At 36.5% G+C, this 25974-nt stretch overlaps 1 protein-coding gene across 6 annotated transcripts; it reads left to right on the top strand.

The window, feature by feature from the left end:
* The first annotated feature begins 1088 nt into the window (after positions 1–1088).
* CCP110 (centriolar coiled-coil protein 110) lies at positions 1089–24451 on the top strand. 6 transcript variants are annotated; one of them, XM_058569943.1, is made up of 18 exons: positions 1089–1270; positions 2168–2198; positions 2853–3007; positions 4204–4493; positions 5001–5156; positions 8274–8402; positions 10793–12440; positions 14657–14787; positions 15308–15485; positions 16047–16186; positions 16441–16557; positions 16915–17016; positions 17187–17303; positions 18815–18888; positions 19432–19494; positions 20174–20233; positions 21272–21357; positions 23737–24451. In XM_058569943.1, exons 4-18 carry the CDS (start codon positions 4425–4427, stop codon positions 23787–23789), a joined length of 3123 nt encoding a protein of 1040 aa, XP_058425926.1. In that variant the 5' UTR covers positions 1089–1270; positions 2168–2198; positions 2853–3007; positions 4204–4424; the 3' UTR covers positions 23790–24451. The 6 variants fall into 6 exon arrangements, with proteins under 6 accessions (XP_058425926.1, XP_058425925.1, XP_058425928.1 ...); XM_058569942.1 differs by lacking the exon at positions 2168–2198; XM_058569945.1 differs by lacking the exons at positions 2168–2198; positions 4204–4493.
* Positions 24452–25974: the final 1523 nt, after the last annotated feature.

The raw sequence follows: 25974 nt of genomic DNA, 5'->3' as shown, positions 1-25974 counted from the left end.
AGAGCACTTACCGTATTCCAGGTTCTGTGCTAGCGAATATTTTATGCGTTATCTCGTTTATTCTCACAACAGCCTCAGTGGGTAGGTCTTATCTCAGGAGTGAATGAATTCAGTCGACTTTAGAAGGATTTTTCAGATTCTGAGGGAACGAAAGAGCATAGCAAAGCAGGTACAATCGGATTATAAAGCTGGAAGGGATTTTAATGATTCCCTCGTTTTATAGATGAGGAAACTGAGGCCAGGAGAGGTGAAGAGAGTTGAGCAGTTAATGGCAGCGTCAGGACTGACTCAAGCCACTCCAGTTTTAGGCCAGGTGACTTTTTTTTGCACTGCTACTCATCCTCGTAACCTTACTTGTCCTTCTACTATGGGCTAATAGTAGGGCTTATGCACCAGGCACTGTGCAAGAATATCTCAGTTGTTCCTCACAGCCACCCTTGTGATAGGCACTTTTAAAACTTTCATTTTATATATGCAAGTATAGGCACGGGAAGCAGGGTCAGTAAAAGAGGCAAACGGTAAAGCCGAGTTAGCAAATGAAAGCGGCTGCTGCATTGTATTTTGGAAAGCTGGTAACATGTTGTTTAGATAGAGAACTCTGGTAAAACATTCGGGGCTTTTTGGGCCATCTTGAATCTGTTACCTTTCTTGGACGTTTTTCCCACTGATTTGCGAAAGGGTCAGGGATGTCTTAAGGCTTTGAGTTGGCATTCTAGGATTCAGCAATATTTTATTTACAGAGAAAAAATTTCGGTGAATGTTGTATCTTTTCCAACGACCACACAGAATGAGGTTATATCTGTACGGATAAGTGAAAAATAGCAACTTCAAGGAACATTTCAGGCGGCTTCAGACCTGGGGCGTTCCCATATAATAAATTTTACCTGCAGAGGCCTCAGCTCGTAGTGAAGACTACGTTTCCCAGCGTGCACCGCGCTGCCCGTAAGTACTACTCCCTTCATCACTGGGCCAGGGCGCGTACCCAGGCGCGCAATGCACCTCGGGGATTGTAGTTTTCTGGAGGCCCAACGGTTCCAACAGCCCGGGAAGCAACCGCCGGAAGTGGCGGTGGGGAGAGGTGGAGTCCGAGCAGCGGCGGCGGCGGTTGCCAGGAGCCCGCGTTGCCGCCTGAGACCCGTAATATGGCGGGGAGGAGGAGGAGAAGGCGGCGGCGGACCGAGCTGCTCTCTGTCTGTACCGATTGAGCCGTTGGCTTCCTCACAAGGCCCGGGGCGAGGGGAGAAAACCTGCCCGGGCCGTGGGAGATCAGGTGTGTGCGTGAGGAGCGGGCTCGATCCTCAGCCGGTCCCGGCTCCGAGGCCACGGGCAAGGCGGCATTGGCGCCCTGAGAGCTGAGGGCGGGCTCTGGACAGCCCGAGCGCGGGTGCTGGGCCCCCGGGCTTCGAGACCCTGGAAGGGCGCCGGGTGTCGAAAGGTGGGTGCCCGGGCGCGGAGGTGATGCTCGGATGCTGACACCGCCTGGTGGGCCCTCGGGATGGAGCCTTCCAGAGGAGCTGGGGGAGGTGGGCGTGGGGCGCTGGGGCAGAGGATCCCCTGTAAATAAACTCGGGCCAGAGCCGGGGACCACCTCCTGTTGCTCAAACAGTGTGGGGCGTTTTTCTTCTACGATGCTGGCGAGGGAGGCGTCCCCGGGGTGAGCACTGGACATTTCTGAAGGCCGGTGACCACAACCAGAGGCCCCAGGAGCGCTGTTTACTCTGCCTCTGCGCCTCTCTGGGGCATAAACATGAGGATAATAAAGCAAGTTCTCTTGATTGCCCCTGATGCTGCTAGGTGGTTCCCACCCTTTGCTTCTGTCTGGTTGTCATTCCAGTTCCCTATCCCCAGTTTAGGCAAATGGCAGGCGCCTAGAGATTGATTTAATGGGGAGCGGTCTGGAAACAGCGAAGGGAGGAAGCCGTTGACCCCCTTTCCGTGTTTTTAAGTTATATTTGAATTTTGCCAGGAACCAAGCACTGTCGCTGCCCTCCAGGAGTTCATAATCTAGTGATAAAAATCCTCCTCCTCCTCTTCATAACCAAAGCGGCCCCATTTATTGATGCTCTCTGCATGTCCTGCAATATAGTAATTGCCACGCGTGTATTAATTCATCGAATCCTCATAGAATCTCTTTGAGACAGATACTCAGATTATTCCTATTTTACAGATAAGGAGACCGTATAGACTGCATAGAGATGGTAAGTGAATTGCCAAGAACATACAGCTAGTGTGGGCCTGAATAAGAAACTTTCCCCTTTATTACCTCTATAAGACGTTTATGTCTTTGGGAAGACTGATGGGTAAACAACCAGCTAGGATCTGAAAACAAGGCCAGATCTGTTCTGTGCTACTTTTACCATTCCCTTCAGTGACATCTCTGGGAGAGCACTGCTGAGGAGCAGGTAGCAGGACCATGAGTTTGCGGGGTTTGCAAAGAGGCTCATTTGGAGAAGTCATGGTATAAATGGAGAAATGAGACATGTCTGAACTTGATGCAGCTGACAAATTATTAATTCAAGTGGACCAGTAATGCCTGGTGGTAAAGTATGGGGCAGTAGATTTGTGCTTGGCGTGGCCTTGTAGTCGGGGCTCCCTTAAAATAAAACCCTGCTGACAGAGGTAATTGTGGTGTGAGAGACGAAGTGCCTTAATATAGGATACGGACGCTCACTTTTTAAACGGTTGCCTTTGCAGTTTAGAGGTACCGGCTTCTCTGAGAATAGGGTCATCCATGAAACTCCATTCTCTCAATTCCCTTCTTCCTTGCTAGCTTCTTTGCTATGTAGTCCACTCTCTTTTTTCTCCCGGTTTTCGTTATTGTTTGAGCTAATTACCCTAATTCATTTATTCAGCGCTTTTATCAAATGCCGACTGTGTGCTGACAGTGTTCTGTGTGATGGGGCTTCAGTGGTGAGCAAGACTGAGAAAGTACCTGTGCTTATGGAGCTTACGTTTTGGTGGAGGAAGACAGGCGAAAACCAAGGAAATAAGATAATTTCAGATAGTGGTAAGTGCTATGAAAATTGGAAAACAGCAGGGCAATGTGATAGTGACTGTCACAGGGTTAATTTAGATGGGCTCGTCGGCGACACCCTCTCCGAGGAGGCGACATCCAAGCTGAGACTGAAATATAAGAAGGATCCAGTCACGCTCTGGGATCATTTGGTAATTTCCGTAATCACCTTATTGGCGCTTGTATTTGGGTGGTGAATGCATTATCATATGCTATAAATTATGCTGTAATAATAATCTCTTACTGTGGATCTGCAATACGTCTGACATACATGTACTGTTAAAGGGATATGAATTTAACTTTCTAAAGCATGAGGCATATATCTTCATGATGTTGCTGAAAGAAAAATAGAACTATTGCCATAAAGATATTTTATTTCCTTAAATTTCTCAGACCTTTAAAATAGAATTTCATGTTTGCTTGTGTATCCATACGAAGAATATTACATTAATTGTATGAGTCAGCTATTTATGTTCTCTGTAATGCTGGATGCATGGGCTGTGGTAAAAAATATTTTGAAGTATTTTAGCAGAAATGGGGTCATTTGAATTTCTCTTACATCTTAGCTTCTGCGTATTTTGGTTGTTAAGATATAATGTGGGTTGAAATCCAGACTGACAAATGGGGCCTTGCTATGGTTATCGTGCAGTAAGGTGTTATGTTTGTTTTTTACTTTTGTTTGTTTTATCAATATTGGTTTGCAGAATAATCTCATACTCTAGAGAACCATTTCTTTGAAATTAAACTCTCACTTGGAGTAAATTTAATATAGAAATAATTAGAATGGATGAGATGGTAGGAAGAAGTTTTGTTATTAATAAAACTAGCTGTTGGTCAAAATTAGCAATACATCTTATTTTTTCATAATCTAATCATAATTTTGAAAATGCTTTTTCTTCATTTCTAATTGCACTATAATTTGTCCCTGACACCTTAGTGTACTGAATTTGTAAGTACTTTGAGGTTTAGGACAGTATCATATTGTATCTTCATCTTTGCATATTTCACATCATGAATTGAATTTCTCTACCCTTTCTTTTTTTTGTTAATTAGTTAATTGTTTTAAGATGAACACTATTTATGGTATCTTAAAGGAACATTATTGTATTAGGTTTTCTGTTTTTACAGTTTGTACCCTTGGTGGTTATGATTTTGATGATGTCTCTTTATTTTCCCTTGCTTATTTAAAGGAAACAATGCCAGACATAATGCTATGGAAACAAGCAATCAAATATTTCATGCTTCCTAGACGAATGAATATGCTGCCTAATCCTTCCTGGTTACCTTGTATTTTCATAGCCACCCTCACAATTTTTCAGAAATTGTGCAATTCCTGGGCTGATTGTTTTAAGTAGTTTCGTGATAGTTCCAATTTTCAACAATAAAATGGAATTAATACCAGAGCCAATAGATGTTCTATTTTCTACCCCTGACTGATTTGGCTAGTGACCATGGAGTAGAAAAGAAATTCTTAAGATATGTAAGTATAACGGACTTTGAACTCCATGATAGAAAAAGAAGTTTTGAAAGTAAATAGCCTCTTTTATTTAAATAGCCCTTATTTCTTTTTTTTGGCTACAAAAGCATTTTTGCCTTTTATTTTTTACTTTTTCTTGTGCTGTGTAGATAAGTCCTGCTAAAGAAAATATCTATTTTATAATCTGAAGTTAGTAAACTGGTACAGAACTTTGTTTCCTTTAAAAAGGAAACTTCACTGGTGAGTTCTTAGTACTTTTCTAAACTAATCACATTTAAATATTGATTTACATACAAATGTTCAGAAATATATAATATATGAACCAAGGCTTCACTGGGTAGTATCGTGAGGTGCTTACTTATAACCAGGAATTAGCTTCTGATCAGTGAAACCATTTTGGGAAGCCCAGTTTTAGGAATTGTGAATTCTAGGAATATTTCAGTGCTCTACAAAATTGGCCCAATAATTAAGATCTATTTTTCTCATTTTTGACATTTTTTTCTTTTGTAGTGTGATTGTGGGAAGATGGAGGAGTATGAGAAGTTCTGTGAGAAAAGTCTTGCCAGAATCCAAGAAGCATCACTGTCCACAGAGAGTTTTCTACCTGTCCAGTCTGAAAGCATCTCGCTTATTCGCTTCCATGGAGTGGCTGTGCTTTCTCCACTGGTAAACTTTCTTTTACTTTAAACAATCTTTTTTTCTGTAGTGAACCACTAAGGTAGTTCACAGAAAAACAAAAGAAAGGCTTATAAACATTGAAAAGATGCTTAACCCTTATTCATAATTAAAGAAATACAAATGAGTTAGCATTCTTTACCTACTAGATTGGCAAAGATGTGATAGGACCTAGTGCGTCTTAGTTTGTAGGGAAAAGGCACTTACAAGGGACTTTTGCTGAGATTTTATTTTTTGGTGAGCAATTTGGTAATGTTTATCAGAATTTAGAAGTGTACAAAACCTTTGCCTCAGCAATTCCATTTTTGGGAATATCTTACAATTATGCTCGTCTGTATTCTTGAAGAAATATGTACAAGGTTACAGTAGCATTGGTTAAAATAGCAAAAGATTGACGAACAACCTAACTGTCCAGCGATAGTAGGCTAGTTTAACTAACTGGTCCATTTTATAGCCTTTCCTACATGCTGTTAAAATGAGTATAGTAGATCTAAATCGCCACAAGCCACAGTAATCCCTGCGCACAGCATGCTCTCAGAGGCTGTGTGGAGTAGTGGTTAGAAGCCCGGCTGGACACTGCTGGCCTGGGTTCAGATCACTGTTCTGCCACTTTCCTGGTCTGTGAATTTGCAGGTCAATTTTCTTTCTTTGTTAAGAGAGGATGAAAATAATGCCTACCTCATAGGGCTGTTTTGAGGATTAAATGAACTACTAAATGTAAATGCTTAGAACACTACCTGGATCATAGGAGGTATTCAATATACGTTAACTCTTTGGGTTTTCAATAAGCATATTATATTCTTTCTCTGGGGAGGGGTGAGGGAATATAGGATGGGAGGGAAGACACACTTTTCATCATATAACCTTTGATACTGATTGAATATTTTTTAAATGTATATAACTTAATTTCAAATAAGAAAATTAATATTATTAAAAGAAAGTGAGTTTTAAATTTATTTTTTTTTGTATAACCAGAGTTAAAAGATCAATATTTTCTGCTAACTTTTTCTAATGAAATTTCCAAATATACAGAAAAGTTGAAAGGATAGTACAATGACCACCCATGTATCTATCATCTAGATTAAACAATTTTTACTATTTTGCCATCTTTGCTTTATCATGTTTGTGATTTTTTATATATGTGTGTGTGTATATGTACATACTTTTTTGTTTTATTGCTGAGCCATTTGAAAATTGCACATACATGGCACTTCTCCTCTAAATATTTTGGTATACATAGTCTAAAAATAAGGATATTCTCCTACATAAACCCCATACCATTATCACACCTTAAGAAAATTAATAATAATTTTAATAGCATCTAATATTCTGTTCATATTCAAATTTATTGATTTGTGCTCAAAATGTCTTTTGTAACTTTTTTTCTAATCTGGATCCAGTCAAAGTTCACAAATAGCATTTGCTTGTTATGTTCTTTTAATTTCTTTTGATCTAGAACAGTTCCTGTACCTCTTAAAAATTTTTTTTTTATCATAGTAAATCTTTAAAAAGACTGGACCAGTTATCTTGTAGAATGCTTTACATTTTGGATTTGTCTAATTATTTCCTCATAGTGATATTTAACTTGTCCTCTAGTCCCTATACTTCCTACAAACTAGAAATTAAGTCTAAAAGTTGATGAGAGACAGGTTAAACATTTTTGGCAAGAATTCTTTGGAGATGATGCCAGGTACTTCATATTAAATTAAATCAGAAGTTATAGTGTCTAGTTGTCCCTGTGTTAGTGATGTTTAGTTCGAACAGTTGCTTTTACAGTAGAGACTGCCAAATGACTCTTTAAAGGTATACATTTTCCCCTTTTGGTTAGCAAGTAAACTGTGGCATAATTCTTTGGTACCATGCAAATAAGAAAAAAATTTTAAAACAACATCTTTATCAGCTACTTGATGACATATGCTTGATTAGTTTAATATGGATCAAAATGTCTGAGCCTTGTTGTTTAGGGTCTATGACTCCATCAGTTATTTGTTTATAAGAAAAATCTGATCTTTATGGACCTTAATCCATGTTTTTATGTTGTATTTGATAGATGAATATTATAACTTGGGAATAATTTTTTATGATATGTTTTCCATTTGTGTAAGTCTAAAATACGTCTTGGCTCTTTCTCACAGTGACTAAACTTTCCAGGACTTAATAATTAAGATTTAAATCCATTATAGGGGCTGGCCCCGTTGCTTAGTGGTTAAGTGCGCGTGCTCCGCAACTGGCAGCCTGGGTTCAGATCCCTGGCGCGCACCCACGCACCGCTTCTCTGGCCATGCTGAGGCTGCGTCCCACATACAGCAACTAGAAGGATGTGCAACTATGACCTACAACTATCTACTGGGGTTTTGGGGAAAAAAAAAAAGGAGGAGGATTGGCAATAGATGTCAGCTCAGAGCTGGTCTTCCTCAGCAAAAAGAGGAGGGTTAGCACGATGTTAGCTCAGGGCTGATCTTCCTCATTAAAAAAAAATAAGTCCATTATAAAAAGATATAATGCTTAGAAGTCTCCAGTTTTTTAGGTACATTATATTTTTATTGGAGAGTACAATGAATGTGTTCTGATTTTGTAGGCAAATAAAACATTATCTGTTCCTTTTCTCATTAAACCTTTGGACATTATCTTGAGGTAGCAAAGAGGTAAAATGTATACTGATTAGAAGATTCAAGTTGAAAAATCTAACTGACCCAATGAAGTAAGATATTGCCAAATGAAAAGCCAGCAAGGTCAAAGAGCTAATTTTATCTCTCATTTTAGAGCATTTGGTACATGAACAGGTTTTTTTTTCCTTTAACTTTTATTTTCAAATTGAGAGTAATTTACATATAGTAAAATGTACAGATCTTAAGTATTAAAGTTCCATGAGCTTTGATATATGGCACACACTTGTGTAACTCACACCCACACAGAACATCTTCATCACCGAAGAAGGATCTCGCATGCCCCATCCCGGTCATTACCCCAAACCACTGTTCGGATTTCTTTCATTACGGATAGTTGTACCTGTTGTACATGTTTTTAATCATTCTGATTCAAAATTTCCTGATTTTATGATATTTTTACATTTCTGAGAAATAATTACGTATTTATGATGTTTTGCAGCTTAACGTTGAGAAAAGAAAGGAAATGCAACAAGAAAAGCAGAAAGCACTTGATGTAGAAGCGAGAAAGCAGGTTAATAGGAAGAAAGCTTTATTGACTCGTGTCCAGGAGATTCTTGAAAATGTTCAGGTGTGTAATTTAAGCTCTTTTAAGTTATAATTAAGAAATCATGAGGTAAGCATTGATGATAATTTTTCAGAAATATATTTGCACTTACTGGGTAATCACCAATGCACTTTACTGTTATGTTTGAGAAGTTTTGTAATTTGTGATATTCCATTTCAGTTACTCCAAAGAAAATTCACTCGCTTGGTAGTGATGCCCAGTACTTGAGTCAGAGGGTACTTAGACAATGGAGCCATACACTGAATATAACCGTTTATTGTCTGTGTCTTATGACTCTAAAAACATTGAATTCTCAGTGACAAAATGATAGAATTGGCCGTTGTAGTTTACCTCTGAACTAATCAGACTGTTGACTCAATGACCTTATTCTTTTTCTCTGCTAAAGTAAATAACTGCCCCCAGGTTTTTTGGTAGAAATTCTGCTCTTAGATTCACAAATGCACTTTAGATTAGATAAATAGAATTGCCTAGATGCATCATAGATCCAAATTGAAGCCATTTAAACAACACATCCATACCTTTTGCAATAATTTTTATTTAGCTTAATTTAAATTTGTAGAAACAATTTGTTTTAAGGTCTGGATCATTTCACACTAAAAAGAAAAAAATGTTAATGAGATTGAGCAAATAATTTCTGCCATAAATAGCACTGTTTTGCAGGTTACTTCTTTTATTTTTTCTTAATCTTACAGGTTTGCAGTTTGTGTAATTCATACTAGATGACACATGTACAGTGAACCTTAGGATCTTGCCCACTAACTGCTACCTTCATTTCCCTGTGGGGAGTAGATTTTAACTTGCAGATTATAATTACTGCTTATATTAAATTTAAAAAATATGTGTAGCCCAATAAGAGTGGGTTTTTGATTTACTAGATATTTCCTATTACTGAAACAAAAATGGCATATCATTCTTGGTCATTGAGGGAATATATCAAATATACTACTAGTGATATTATTGTTGAGTCTTAAAACTTTCTCTGTTTAATAGAGCATGTACATTGTTGAACTGTAATGAATTAATTATGCAGATAGAGAAATTTTTTGTAATACAAATAGATTTCTAAGGTCTGTTTCACCTGTAAAACCTAGGAGTCTATGATAGTTTTTTGTTGTTGTTATTTAAATCGTCTAACCAAAGGCTCATTTTAGTGGTGTACAAAAAACATAGCTGCTGAATATCACAAATGTGAAATGTGAGATATTTTAAGGAAATAGTTTATTTTACTTAACCCCACAAACATGTTCATGGATTTCATAATTCTGTATCCCTTCTGTTTTATTTTGGTCCTGAGGCTGGGACTGAAGTACACCTTGTTGTACTGTTTGTTGCTTAGTACCTGGAAACCATTACATGGCTTGGGATTTGTAAGGTAAAACAGGAGTACCATGTGGTCTGGGAAAAAAACACATACAAAACAACCTAAAACTATTTTAATATTCAGGATCCTAGAGTCTATATTCATATGATAATGATTTCTGCCAGTTTAATATATGCTTGTATAATCTTTAGAAACCGTCCTAGTTCACTTTTTATTCTTTTGCAAAGTTGAATTATTTAGATACAAAATATAATTCTAATTTTTTTCCATTGGATCTCTTGTGTATACAATTGTTCTCATCTTAATAAATCACATTTTTTACTTACTTTGCTTGTTCTAAAACTCATTAACAGATTGCTATTTTAAATGACCATTAGTTAATCAGATTGAAATTTGCTTTAATGAATTGGGTTTTAAGTTGAAATTTTTCTTATTTTTAAGTAATTTAAGCTACATGGCTGAGCTATCATTTACTACAAATTTGCCTCATCATACAGAAGGATTTTAGTTAAAATTTGGATTAAGCATGTGGGAGGGAGGAGTCTTATTACTAAATTATTTTTGCTTAATCAATATCCTGGGCAAGTTTGTCTTTGTTAAAGAGGGAATCATTTATGCAACAAATTTAATTATTTGCTATTTATCTTATACATTGTTATCCTTAAATGATAGCTCTCATAGGAGGAACAGTTGGGGACATTAATAACATATAACCAGAAGAAAGTTAAGGAGAATGTTTCTATTCCAAGATTGCACATGGATATCTGGATATATATGTGTGTGTATACACATGTACATATATATGTTCATAATTGTATCAGATGAGATAATTTCCTTTTTTTCTTTTAATCTTTTATTAAATAGGCCTGGATGACCAACAGATATTTTTTGCAGTAATTTGAGCTCCGTGTGATATAGACTACCACAGAAAAAGGTCATCTGAGTTTTTATTTGTTTATATTTTCAAATATTAGAACTTTGAATCTTCAATTTCATTTTTATTTCAGCAAACAATGAAATCAAAGGCTTTTTGTGCCGTGAGGAAATATTAATTTTTAATTTCCTTTTTCAGGTTAGAAAAGCACCTAATGTGAGTGATTTTGATCAGTGGGACACTGAAACAGTTTACTGTAATTCAGAAGTCAGAAACTTGAGTGTTCCTGCTACATTTCCAACTATCTTGCCAAGCCCTACTGAACACTCTGCTTTAGCAAAATTTGAAAAGATAACTGGAATTTTGCCACTGAATAATGAAGACCAATTTAAATCTAATGGGATAGACTTAGCTAGGGACTCAGGAGAATTTACTTCTCTGAAGCAATGCAATAGTTCAAATATTAGCTGCACAGAAAACGAAGCTTCTCTAAAGACCTCCTCAGCAACCCTACAAGAGACTCTTATTTCTGATGGTCTCTTCCCAACAAATGAAGAACAGGATCCATCACTTTTGGAAGAAGTTACTCCAGATCCCTACATAATGAGTCTTCAGAACCTGATGAAAAAGTCAAAGGAATATATAGAAAGAGAACAATCTATACGCAGTCTGAGAAGTAATGCAAAGAGGAGTGTTAACGAGAGTCATTCGGACAAAGAAAATGATGCTGTCAGAGTGACTGACAGCGTAAAGGACAATGCCCAGCTGCTAGGCAAACACTGTGGTTCAGTTATTCCTGACAAACCAAGCCTTAATAAATCAAATGTTCTTCTCCAAGGTGCTTCCACTCAAGCAAGCAGCATGAGTATGTCAGCTTTAGGTAGCTTTTCTAAAGTGGATATACCTATCCGAACTGGCCATCCCACTGTTTTAGATCCTGATTCTGATTTCAAAGTCATTCCCACTTTTGTTACTGAAAATAATGTTATCAAAAGTCTTACTGGTTCATATGCCAAATTACCTAGTCCAGAGCCAAGCCTGAGTCCTAAAATGCATCGAAGGCGTTCTAGACCATCGTCAGCATGTCACATACTCATAAATAACCCAGTAAATGCCTGTGAGTTAAGTCCTAAAGGAAAAGAACAGGCAGTAGACTTAGTCATTCAAGCTCCCGATGAAAAAACAAACGTACCCGAAACTGTGCCAAAGTTACCAATCGATTTAGCAGGAGTGTGCTCAAGCAAGGTTTATGTCAGCAAAAATACATCAGAAGCCATCCAGGAAATGGTTTTAGGTAAACCAAATCGGGTATGTCAGTCTTCAGGAAATCAACTAGAAAATAAAGTCATTCATGGACTTGCTGTCGTGGAAGGTCAGTTAACATCGGATGGGGGAGGACCCCACAAAATGGACAGTACTTGTAGTGCAATGCCAAGATTGCACGAGCCATGTGCCAGTCAGTGTCCAGTGAGTCCAAACTTTGGAAACGTAAGTGGGCTCAAATCAGCCAGTGTGTTAGCGAAAAGCTCCTGCAATTTACAAATGGAACTGAATAAGTCTTATGATGTAAAAAACCCATCGCCTTTACTGATGCAAAACCAGAATCCCAGACAGCAGATGGACACCCCGATGCCATCCTGTGGAAATGAACCATTTTTGGATAACAGTTTTGAGAAAGTTAAACGGAGACTTGATTTAGATGTTGATAGTTTGCAAAAAGAAAACTGCCCTTACGTCATAACAACTGGAATAGCTGAACAGGAAAAGCAACATTTGCCAGAAAAAAGATTCCCTAAGGGGTCTGTCTACATCAACAAGAATAAAATGTTAGAAAGGAGTTTCAAAGGTAAGGAAACTTCGAAATATTTAATACCTGCCAAGCAGATCACACCTTTATTTAATACTTTTAATTGGTAGTTTGCAAAATAATAATCTTCATCTGTTCATCAGGGTATTTAATTTTGTTTATTTTATCAGGGAGCATCTAATTAGCTACAGTTTGTTGACATTTGATAGGCTTTCTTAAAGGATTTTCTCGTATAGGTTATGAATCTTTCACAGTCCTCTTGGCATTACAGAGAATACTGTTAATGACTGGAGGAAAAAGGTCTTGGATGAAACATCACTCACAGCTTTAACCCAGTGTATTGTATGACGTCTTCCCTTTGGACTATGGTTTCTGATAGTTCGTCAGTTTGTCCTTTCATTTATAATGAGATCTTCATGTAGTTGGCTCTTCAGTAAACACTTTAACATCAAATTATTAGAGAAAATATCACAAATAAGGCTCTGTGAGTAGTGTTTCAAGAATAGTGTCTTTATTGATATAAATTATCTCAAATTTCTTTCTGTTGCTTCTGGTGTTACATTAACAGCTAAAACATGTCTTTCTTCTTCATTACTCCTTACTTTGTTGTTTGGTTCATAATTCTTCATTACTGATATGGAAGACATATAAATCAAGTCAATTAAGTTCTTAGACATAGACATTTCAGCTCTAATGTGATATATATCTTCCTGAAAAAAACTTCACATTCCTAAAATTGCTCACTAAAAATAACAGGGTTTATAGGAAAAATATGGTTGAGGCAGACTGTTTAAAACCTGTGCAACTTTATAAGAACTCTAATAAAAACAACAGTTGACACTTTGGGAGCCAACTTGGATTCTCTAAGTAGATGACATAGTGTTGGCTACAGGCTGTCTCAGTGAAGACCAGAAGTACACAAAACCAACCAAGTAGCAATTCTTGCAGTGTCTTAATAAGAGCAAGGCCAGTGCATGTGAGATGGGCCCAGTCATGGAGGCAGCCAGGTTGCTGTCCAAGTGGGCAAGGGAGGCAGTGCACTGTGCTGACAGCAGCCCGTAGTTGGGGGCACCTCTCTAGGGAGGGAGGCCCTGGACAGGCGCTCATTTATAAATTTCTTAAGACAGAGCTGAATAGACTCCTGCTGTCGGTGAGTGGTTGAGCCAAGGGGCTTTTCCCTTTCTTGCTGAAGGTTATAATTCTACTCCTGCTTTTCCAGCCCCCTTTGCCTATAAAAACTTGCTCAGGAACAAATGCAGATTGTTGTAGCTGAACAAAATGTACTTAGGAACAAATTATGGGAATACCATGGCAGTAGGACAAATATAATATACTTCTCTTCAATGAAAATCACTAACTGTAGGGTCTGTCCCAGTGGTGTAATGGTTAAGTTTATGTGCTCCACTTCGGTGGCCCCAAGTGAACCCAGGATTCTCAGGTTCAGATCCTGGGCATGGACCTATACACTGTTCATCAAGCCATGCTGTGGCGGTCTTCCATATACAAAATAGAGGAAAATTGGCATAAATGTTAGCTCAGGGACATCTTGCTCACCAAAAAAAAAAAAAAAAAATCATTAACTGTATATTTGGAAAGAATGATTCCTTGAATTTAGTTGAATTATAATGGATCCATAAATATATATGTGCTACATCTGTGTGTTTCTTGGTATTTCAACATTTCAAAGTGTCTCACCAGTTTTTATTCAGTAGGTTGCAAAGTCATAATGATTTAATAAATTTTTTAGTTAGTAATTAAAATATCTGTAATTTTAATATCCAGTCTTTTTTGGAACCTCAAGCTGAGAAGCTTTACACTATCAAAAGAACATTTATTTAAAAATCAAAACAAAGCAAAACTACAAGCTATAATAACAGAGATCCTGGAGAAGGACGAGAGTCAAAAGAATGAATAGAGGTGAGATGCAGATGAGGACCAGGTCTTGAAGTTGAGTGGAGTAAGGCGAGTCTTGACAGAACATATAGTCTTGGCTCCGTCAGTTCAGATCACGATGGGATCCACTGAATGAGTGGGTAAGGGTGGTAAGATACAGGCCTTTATTTGGTAGCATGAAATAAGAGGAATGGCAAAGGGGAATGTGGTTCAGAGTGGGAACCTGCCTATGTTTTGATTATATTATGTCAGATCCAGGAATACTCTCTGGTCAGAAGCATAATTTAAATTGATGGTATAAAACATCAGATATTAGGCTTGTAGTAAATTTTCTAAATTTGAGGGTGCATGTTTCTTTGCAGAAGGCGAGGAGATATTAAAAAGCAAGATGTTAGCTTTTGAAGAAATGCGGAAGAGACTAGAAGAACAGCACGCCCAGCAGTTATCGTTACTCATAGCTGAGCAGGAAAGAGAACAGGAAAGATTGCAAAAGGTGAGGAATATTAATGTGGGCATATAGGGCTGGTAAGTGGAATTTAGCTGCGGATACCTCTGACTTTTGGTCATGTATATGATACTTGTAATTTTTTCCCCTGTATGTTTTAATCTAAGAGGCTTGTTGATTTTGATACATGGATCGTATTTTTATTGCCAGAATGTGAGGTTTAATATTTAGATCCCTATCTAAAAATAAATGCATAATTTATCAAGAGAATCTTTATTGAATCCTTGATTCCAAACTTTTAATATTTTTAAAAGGTATTTTATAAATAGATGCTGAAATATACATTCTGCAAGAGTATATCATAAGGGGAAGGACACTTGTTCTAAGATTATTATACTTAGTATTTCACATTTTAAAATCAATTAAATAGTCAATTTTATTTGAGAGAGGAAAAATTGAAGTAATAATTTGCTGATAATTACACAGACTTTTAGCTAAGCCTAAAATGATACTATTTTGGGATATAATTAAAAGATCTAGAATGTTATCATAAACTGTTAATCTACAGGAAATAGAAGAACAGGAGAAAATGTTAAAAGAGAAGAAGGTGATTACAGCAGAAGCTTCTGAACTGGACATTAACAATGCGGTCGAGTTAGAATGGAGAAAAATAAATGACTCTGGTTTGCTAGAAACAATGCTGTCTCAAGTGGACTCACTTCATACTTCAAATTCAAATAGTTCTGGTAAATATTTAAAAATCATTTTCCATTTGAAAAAATTATCCTATGGTAAGATATCTTATTTGGCATACTTTAAAATTGTAGCTTCTTCAAGTAATCCATGTCCAACCCACTGCTATTTGCCGGCTGCTTATTAACTAGTGAAAAATGAAATGATAGCAACAGAGCACAGACCGGTGAGCAGGTGTTCGAGAGAAAAGCACCTTAGCAAGGCAAATATCGGGAAATTGGACTCAGAGCCCAGTCTCTGTTCATTCATGCAGCAGGTGATATGCATCAAGTGAAAACACGGTTTGCTACCTCCCAGGTGATCTTGAATTACATCTAATTCCCCAGTCCCAGTAAGGGCTTATCTTCACATCTTCAATTATCCTGAGATGCTGTTTGTGTTGAAAAGATCCATCTGGTGCATAAGCTTAAAGCCCATCCATATTTTAAGTCTTCATGTGGATCACTTGCAGAGGCAGTTGTTATTCTTAATGAGTGGCATAAGCGTTTATTTGGGTGTTCTGCATATTCTGATTATTTGACATCAAGTATAATGCTATATGTGTATTTCTCTAGGGTTCACAAATTCTGCCCTGCAACACAGCTTCGGTTCTGCAAGTGAAGCACCATTCTACCTCTGGGGGTCGTCAACAAGTGGCTTGACCAAACTCTCAGTAACAAGGCCTTTTGGAAGGGCCAAACCCAAATGGTCTCAGGTGGGCAAACTTTATGCTGTATGTCTGTCTGTCTGTCTTCTGTCTATCTATCTAATTTTTTAAAGAGCTATATTAAGTTGTATAGATGAGCATGAATATTTCTGCATACATCAAATAGCTTAGCTTTTATTACAGATGAAACTATACAGAGCATACATCTATAGAAGAATTGGGTTCATTGTAATAGATTAAGAAAAAGAATCTTGAGTATAATGCTCAGATTCTTAAGATTGTGTCTGTCTTATTTCTTTTAGGGTTTCAGTCCAGAAGTACAAGCAAAGTGTAACAAAATCACTGCGGTGGCAAAAGGATTTCTTACTCGTCGGCTCATGCAGACAGATAAGCTGAAGCAACTCCGACAAACTGTAAAAGTAAGGAGATTGTTGTAAATCGTTGTGTTTCACTTCTGTCTCAGTTTCTGTCAGTCTTGTGACAGCTGAGTTGACAAGTTCAGAATTTAGGCAGATCAAACATTTTTTGGTCACTGTAATTTAGGTAATTTTAGAAATCTGATTATGAAGCTCATTCAGATAGTTTTAAAAATATGTAAATGAACTTGTTTGTATATTTTTGTCTCCCTTTAAAGTGAGTGCTATTTGACTTCTGATAGGTAATAGTTTTGTGTTCTTAGTAATTTTGGAATGACTGAGAAAAAAGAACAAAGGAAACTCCAGTGATCATGAATCTTTCTAGAAAAATGGTTTTTGAAGGAGCCTTTCTTCTTTCAGGATACTATGGAATTCATAAGAAGTTTCCAGTCAGAAGCACCATTAAAGAGAGGAGTTGTTTCAGCACAAGATGCTTCTCTTCAGGAAAGAGTGTTAGCTCAGGTAAATGTGCACGTCCTGAGGGCTTTTAGGAAATGGAAATGTTTTAACCCCTGAAAATAGGTTTCAATTGAAACTTTAACCTTTTTCTCCAAATAAAAGTGTACATAATATTACTGAACTCTAACCTCATCTTTTTAAATGGGGGCAATATTTTCTTCTTTTGAACCTAGTTGCGAGCTGCCCTGTATGGTATTCATGACATATTCTTTGTAATGGATGCGGCTGAAAGGATGTCTATTCTACATCATGATCGAGAAGTTCGCAAAGAGAAAATGCTCAGGCAAATGGTATGTTCTGTGATTTTTAAATGAGTGAGTGAAAAAGAAAAACTCTATTTCTTCTACGCTCACAAAATGCTTCCGACACCATGAGTGGTTTTTTCCCCACACTGACCAATACTCCCACATCAGCTGGGTGTCCTACAATTCAGTTTGGTTCTGATACTATCTATCTGGAGTCAGTGTCAGATTCTACAAGTTGAAGCAGTCCCACAAGACTGGCCCTACTTCAGACACCAATTGCAAGTCCCAGGTTGTCACCTTTACTTCTGACAGACTGGCTATATATCTGTGTTCCCATGACCCTCTCCTTGTGCTGGATACTTTTGTAGGATGGCCCACAGAACTCAGGGAAACACTTAACATTTACTAGTTTATTGTATAATAAAGAATATAACAAAGGATACCGATGGACAGCCAGATGAAGAGATGCATGGGGCGAGGGTCCCGAGGGCAGGAGCTTCTGTCCCCATGGAGTTGGGGAGGGCCACCTTCCTGATACATGGTTGTGTTCACTAACCTGGAGGCTCCCTGAAGCCCATACTTAAGGATTATTGTGGAGGCTTCATCACGTGGGCATGATCGATTATTAACTCAGTCTCTAGCCCCTCTCCTGCCCCTGGAGGATAAGGGCTGAGGCTGAAAGTTCCAAGTTTCTAACCATGCTCAGCCTTTCTGGTGAACAGTACCCATCTGGGAGCCCACCAGAAGTTGCCTCATTAGAACAAAAGATGCTCCTATCACCCAGGAAATTCCAAGGGATTTAGGAACTCTGTCAAAGACCAAATATTAGAACAAAAGATGTTCCTGGCACCCTACACTCAGGAGATTACAAGGGTTTTAGGAGCTCTGTGTTAGGAACCAGTGTCAAAGACCATATGTTATTAGGAACCAGAGGCAGAGACCAATATATATATTTCTTATTATTTCAAAATGAGGTTTTTCTGAATTTGGGGTAATTGATAGTAAATATCATTCTTTATTGATTATAGCACCCTTCCTACAGTTCTAAGCACAAGTAATTCCCAGGATTACCAGCAACATTTAAATCTGTAGACAGATTTAAAAGAAATTGATGAAAGAATTACATATTGTTTTGTGACTGGATTTTGGAGTTGACGCTTTGAATGTTGCTTGGATGGCTTATAAAAAACTATCCGCAACTCCTGATTGAGTGTCCTGGAAACTATCGTGTGGATTTTGTCTTTTTTGGAAATCAGAGTTAGAAAACAGGCTCCAAATTAATTTGAAATATATCATAGTGTTGGAGACCTGTGGTTTGAATCAAAGATCTTAGTTGTGGTTGGCAAAAGAAAAACAAGCCAAATTTATATTATTTCATTGGAAAAAACAATTTTAATTAATGTTTAAAAATCAGACTGCTTCAATTATAAAGCCTAAGTTAAAATTCAAAATGCTAGTAAGAGAAGCTTTTCCATGCAATCTGAGATCATCCTATGCTATAATTTAGTGGTATTACTGGTACCACTAGAGCTTTATGTTACTTTTGTATTTTAAAGGATAAAATGAAAAGTCCACGAGTGGCTCTTTCAGCTGCAACACAGAAGTCTCTTGATAGGAAGAAGTACATGAAGTAAGTTTTTTTGTGTCATGTGTATTTAATTTAATATTAATTATTATTAAACCAATTAATTTTAGTCATCTGTTGGTCTGTTTGTATATTCTAATTAGAAATAAAGAACAGTTAACTTTTCTGCAGCTGAGCTGATAGAAATCTCTTTTTATATAAAGAGTTTTAGTAAAATCAGGTGGTAAAATCTGATTTCATCTTTAGATAAGTGTATTAACTAATAAATTTGACAATGTTCAACTTGTATAGTAGCCAATCAGTCTTAAAAATAGTGAATCTTTATATCTTTTAAATATGTCTTTTTTCTAATATCCTAAAGACTTCTTGGGAGGAAAAACTTAATGCAAAGAATATCCTAGTAACTATCTCATTAAAACTCTTCTTTCTCGAAAGTAGTCTTTAGAATGCTTAGCACAGGTCTCTCAGTAGTACCCCAGCGTTTAAATGATGATGTGTTTCTGTCATCCTGTATTGCATTTATATGCATGTTTTCTTTCCCATTTCTAAATACCTTGTTTGTGTGTCCTTCTTTTTATATTGTGTTAGAGCTGCTGAAATGGGAATGCCAAGTAAGAAATTTCTGGTTAAACAAAATCCTTCTGAAACAAGGTGAGAAAAATCACTTAGTCTCAATGAGAGGCTATCTTTTTGTTTGTAAAGAGAAGAAAATTTTATAAAGCCCGAGACTACTTCTCATTGGCTTTGCTCTGTATTACATCAGTGAACACTCCCTGCTGAGTTGGAGGCTCGAAGGGACAGGATCCATATTAACACCGGGTCATGCACCTGTTCACGTGTCAGGCCAGATGTCCCCGGAGCTTTCTGTGGGACATGCTCTCTCTGGTGCAAATTTGCCATATGTCCTGAGTTCAGTCCACAGTCCAGGGGGTCTTTGAGACTTATTTAAAAACCTTAGAAAGCTAGCTTAATATTTCTGACTATCTCTGTTTTCTACTCTTAGAAGAGTGATGTTTCTTCTCTCAGATGTTTGAAAGGAAAAGCTGGTTTTTGTAAAGTATACAAATAAATTACCTAAAAACACAAGGATTAAAACTTATGTTGGACATCTCTTTCCTGATAACCTAAGGTTTGGGCTCTTGATAAGCAAAATATAAGTACCACATTAATATGCTTTAATCAGTTTGCTTTGCTTTGTGATATTATATCTGTCGCATCATTGCATGGATAACTTCCACCTCACTGTTATCATCTTTCATCTATTGAAAGAAAATGGGGGGAAAATTGAATTTATCCTATTGAATTAATTTTTTATTTACTTTGTCAACAGAATCCTTCAGCCAAACCAAGGACAGAATGCACCTGTTCATAGGCTACTTAGTAGGCAAGGGTAAGAACGCAACACACACGGGTATTTAAAACTATTCAAATCAAGATGAGCTTTGAGAGGGAAAAATAATTTAGTGCTCTTTACATAAGGGATAACTATTTTTCAAATGTGATATTTAAAATTTTTTTTTTTGGAAGATTGGCCCTGAGCTAACATCTGTTGCCAATCTTCCTCTTTTTCTTTTTTCTCTCCAAAGCCCCAGTACATAGTTGTATATCATAGTTGTAGGTCCGTCTAGTTTCTGTATGTGGGATGCCACCTCAGCTTGGCTTGATAAGCAGTCAGTAGGTCTGTGCCCAGGATCTGAACTGGCAAACCCCAAGCCACTGACACGAAGTGCATGAACTTAACCATTACACTACTGGGCCAGCCCCAAAATATATTTTTTATAGCATTAGGAAGATCTTTTTTTTTTGGGGGGGGGGAAGGAAGATTCCCTGTGAGCTAACATCTGTTGCCAATCTTCCTCTTTTTTTTTTTTTTTTCACTTGAGGAAGATTAGCCCTGAGCTAACACCTGTGCCAATCTTCCTCTATTTTGTATGTGGGTCACCACCACAGCGTGGCTTGACTATTGGTGTAGGTCCGCGCCTGGGATCCGAACCTGCAAACCTGGGCTGCTGAAGTGGAGTGCACTGGACCTAACCACTATGCCACAAGGCTGGTCCCAGGAAGATCTTTTAAAGTTTTGTATTCAAAGATAACTCTGGTGTACTGTTGTGTATTATATTTTAATTATCATCTTATGTTGGCATGTTTTTTCTTTTCATTTCATACCATTTTGCTCATTAAATATTGTAAACATCCATGTAGTAAGTTTAGCATCACCAAAGTGATTCTCCAACAAGGTGTAAACTATGGTTATAGTCTCCTGCTGAAGCAAAAGTACAGATTCCTTACTGGGTGCACGCATGAGTCTGAAATGCTTTTCAAGCTGCTTTGTGCTTTGAACAGTTGATGCAGTATGGTTACTTTCTTTGAATGTTGAACATTTAGACCTTAATGCAAGTGACTTATTAATTTTTTTATATTCAATTAGAACCCCTAAGACATCAGTGAAGGGGGTTGTGCAAAATAGACAGAAGTCTTCACAGAGCAGAGTGCCTAGCAGAGCGCCTGTTTCAGGTGTGTAGCAAGTGAGTCCCTGAAGCCCATTTGATAGAAGTGCACAAGCTTCCCCATAACCAGGCCACACAAGTGGGAGATATTGTCTTCCATGCCACCATGATTTTGGCATATTCACAGTCATTCCTACTAGTGATCATTTGTATTAGTATTTTGTAGCAGTCAGGAGATCTTAGTAAAACTGTGTTTCCAATGTTGATTTCTGTAATAATTCCATGGAAACACTATATTTTTTAATCTGAAAAATTTGTAGAATTATACTTGCTTAATTCAGAAACCTTCTTATAAAGGAGTAAAATATAATAGTGATCTGATGCCTAAATCTATGCATCTCTGTTCAGCTTTGGGGAATATTTGTATCTGTACATAAGGGGTTGAAAAATTTCTCCATCTAACCACAAGGTCACATGTGAATATGCCAGGTGGGAGGGGGTTAGTTTTATTTATTTTTTCTTAATTTTTTACACAATAAGAAGCTTGAGCTAAATTTCTCTTTACGTTCACTGAGGATTATTTAAGGGCTAAACTAAAAATGGAATTTTAAATTCTATTTGTGGTGGCAAGAAGACAAATTCACTGTTTAGCTAATGCAAAACTCTTAAGCTAATGTTTTAATGTTTTTTAGGTATCTTTGTTAAGACACTTTGTTAAGCTCATCAAAAATTATGTGATATATTAAAAATACTTTCCAAATGCTTTCCTTTAACTATATTGCTTTCTAAACATTTAAAAGAAACCTAAATTAATCACCAGGCAATGAAGATTAAATCTTTAATCAATTCTAATCTTCCCATTAATATACAATTAGGCACATTTTAGAGCTTTTATTACTAAGTGATTGCCTCCAAATTAGGAGGGAACAAGCAACTTAAGAAATGTTTTCATGTTATTGCCATTTGTTCACATAAGTTCAAAGAGGGAACAAGATATTGATCATAACTGAAATGACTGTTACCTTTTGCATGTAGGCAGTGAGTTTAAATTCATAATGTCGCATATATAGAAGATAATTGCAAAGGGCATCTTTTGGAAGTCACTGTGAGTGGCAGTCAGTGGAGTTGAAAGGGAACATTAAAGAGAATGACATAGTTGAAGATCCTGCTTATTCCAGAGGCAGTCAGAATCAGCTGATTTGAAAGATAACCTTTTGGAAGAACTCAGACCAACCACCAGATCTGTTGCTTGTGAAGTTATGTGGAATTTTAAGACATTTTCAATTGTTTTTCCATGTTAGTGTTACATATTGTGATAAATCCTAGCTAGTTGGCAAATTGTTGAAGAATTACTGTTGTTTTGCCTCATATTATCTATTTGCCACAGTGACTACTCTCCATGTTCTTTTCTCATGCATTTCATCTCCACTATTTGTCACTTGTGAACCTATAAGCAAAATAGCAACTACTGTTTCTATTTAGTAATACTCAACAGTATAAAGGATGAACAGGAAGTCATTGCAGTTAATATGTACAATGAAGTTCAGTATTTAGAACTATTGTGGTTTAATTGCATAGCAACATAATTATTAATATAAATGAACTTGACCCTTGAATTATGTACAGTTAACATGTATCTAAACAAGTACAAAAATTCTTTCCTGTTTTTTCTAAAGATTTATTTATACATGAGTGCATATTTAAACAATTGAAAAAGACTAAAGAATTTTATTCTTTTACATAAACTGAAAATTTGGGATATGACGATTAAAATTCTAACTGTGAATCTCGGCACAGGATCCATAGTTGCTCTTGAAAAGATTACTCTTTCCTGCTTAGATTTTTAATGGCCTGGATTATGTTTCAAACAAATTTGAAATTATGCTTCAATTTGATGTACATGGAGAACAAAACCTTTATTAAGCAATTTATAGAAAACTGGTTTTTGTTATGATGATAGACTATCATACTGTTGGACTGAAGTAGAATTCTAAGGTGTTAAAAGTTTTCTGCAGAGACTTAAAGTTGCTCGTAGTTGTTGCAAACTAAATTGCCATCTCTGACTCACATGTTTTAAAGCATATTCGCTCATTTGATGTTTTGTGCTTGACTCAAGAGTTTATAGTGAAATTCAGAAACCACTAATTAAAGCAGAGTAGGAGACAGCAATGCAAAATGGTTAAGGAAGACACCAAATCAGGTGGAATTGGGTTCTGAGAGTCTCTACTTCTAGCTCTATTACTTAGGCAGGTGACTTACTCTCCTATGTCTCAGTTTTCTTATCCTTCAAACAGTAGTAACAATTCCTACCTCAGGATTATTTTCTGCAAGGATTAAACATGATAACGTATATTGCTTAGCTTGTGCCTGGTACATAGTAAGCATTCATTAAATGGTATCATTATAGAAAAACTAACATTGAGAAATAATTTTCCTCTATTTTTAGGAGTATATGCAGGAAAAATCCAAAGAAAGCGGCCAAATGTTGCGACAATTTAAGAAGACAACATTCATTAGGATAAAAAAAGCGGGGAGAGTTATCATCCGTATTATTTTCCCTGCCCAAGACTTTTTATTTAACCCTGGACTCTCTTTACACAGGCCAAGTGACATCAAAGGGCTGAGCCAAGTATCTGGATAATGTGGTCAGTCTGGCTAATTCCTTCCCCACACCCCCATTTTCCTCTTAATATTAGGTTTGGGTGAAGACAAATTAGTATTTAGTAACTGACTCATTTCTGTGCTTAACCTGTACAAACGTAAGTTTGTTTTCTGTACCCAAATGTCTGCCAAGAACCTTTTTGTAAAGGATATTTGGGTTTATTTCTATAAAATATTGAAAAGGTGTGATAAATTATAAAGAAGTTCTGAAATATAAATTTCATTCATCTCTGCATACTGATTGCTGAATTTGATAAATTACATACTGTTCTATTCAAGGGGACATTATTGCAGATTTTGTAACTTTAAAAACTCTGATTAATCTCTCAGTCTTCATATTCTTGGACTTACAGTATAAACATAAGGGTTATAGGATAGACCCTTGCCTGCTGATTGTAGTCCACCTAAAATTTACCACAGAAGTGGCTGGGGGTCACTACTTGGGTCCCAAGTCCACATTCCTCTCAACAACACGTCTTACAGAAATGTTAGTTTAATGTATGTTACCCCAGTACTCTTAGAAACATTTCTACTAAATTATAAAATCTTTCTGTGGAAGCTAACAAATTTGGGGAAGACAGCACAATCTTTTTGAATGCAGTAGCACTCAGAAATGCGTTGACATGTATTTCTGTAAAATAGATTAACATTGCATGCAGTTATATTTTCTATTTAGTCTGCATATTTTGTTTCTTCATAGTCTGCTTTTTCTAGCATGCTTGATTTAGAGAATAAAGGGCTATATAATGTAATAATAAATTTAGATTTTCAAATGGGATAGAAATATTGTCTAGTTGAAATTCTGCATTATTTAAGAGGCACCAGTGTTTATGGTTTTTCATCACTAACTTACTTATTCATTTAAAACATAAATCAAAAAATGTTACCAAGGGAACATGATTTTATGAAAGAGAATGTCGCTGTTAATTTATCATACTATTTCCAAAAAGGGCTTTGTGCTTCTCATATAAAATCGAAATGTGTACATTTAATCTTTCTAACTTGAATTTTAAAAAGATACTGGTATTTTGAAAATGCAGACTATATATATTCTTAATGGCCTTTTAAGAATGTGAAGACAAAGATTGTTTTCTCTGATTTTATGTTCTATTTGAACTTTAACTTTTACATCCAGCTGTAGACAGAAAATAATCTACTCTGGGTGTAAACTTGAATTTCTTTATTGAGATGTATCATTTACTGAATGAGTGAACCAGAAAATTAGAAGATAGTCAAAAATGTCTGAGTTATCAATTTTTTATTTGTAGGCAAAGTATATCAAATTATCTTCTTAATATGATAAATTGTGCTTTATCATTCTGAAAACTCAGGATACACCTTACTCATATCATTGTGGGTCTTTCCAGTAAGAAAGATAGATGCTAAAAATTTTGTGTACACTAATGCAAATTAGCTAAAACAAATAGTATGTTTTGGGAAAAGTGAAAACTAGTTTTACATTAAGGATAAGAAACTTGAGTGTTTTTTTTTTTAATTTAAAGATAAAAGCTTGTGTGTTTTACACATTTTTTTATGTTCACAGCTTTTTCTCATAAAAGTGCCAGACATTATTTTGTGCTTTTAATGGATTTTTATTTATATACATTATTTTTGTTATTTTTACTTCGAGTGGAATGTCCATTAATGTAAATTGTATTTATTTTTATACTTTAATTTTCACTAGTTTTGCTTCTAGGCAAAAGGCAAAATAAACTCTTCATCTTAAAGGAAATATAGTTTGATCTTTTTTATTTACCAAAGAAAGGACCGTTAAGGGATAAATATTGAAAGGTATCTGGCTGAAACATTACTACTGTAATATCATTTTTTACAATTAAAAGCCCCATGAAAGGTATACCCCACTACTTAATATGTAACCTATACCAGTGCTTAGTCTAGCATTTGATTTTGCATGAGTTGCACTTTTCAGAAGGCAAAATTCACTAGAGCTGGTATGTCTTAGGTTATTAAGAGCTAGAAGCCTGCTGAGGAGCAAATGGGGGAGAATGCTAAGGTTGAAGCT

Source organism: Diceros bicornis, chromosome 26 (assembly GCF_020826845.1).
Source record: "Diceros bicornis minor isolate mBicDic1 chromosome 26, mDicBic1.mat.cur, whole genome shotgun sequence".
In the NCBI taxonomy this organism is placed as follows: Eukaryota; Metazoa; Chordata; class Mammalia; order Perissodactyla; family Rhinocerotidae; genus Diceros; species Diceros bicornis.
Note: the sequence above shows the minus strand (reverse complement) of the source record. Positions and strands in the feature narration are given on the sequence as shown.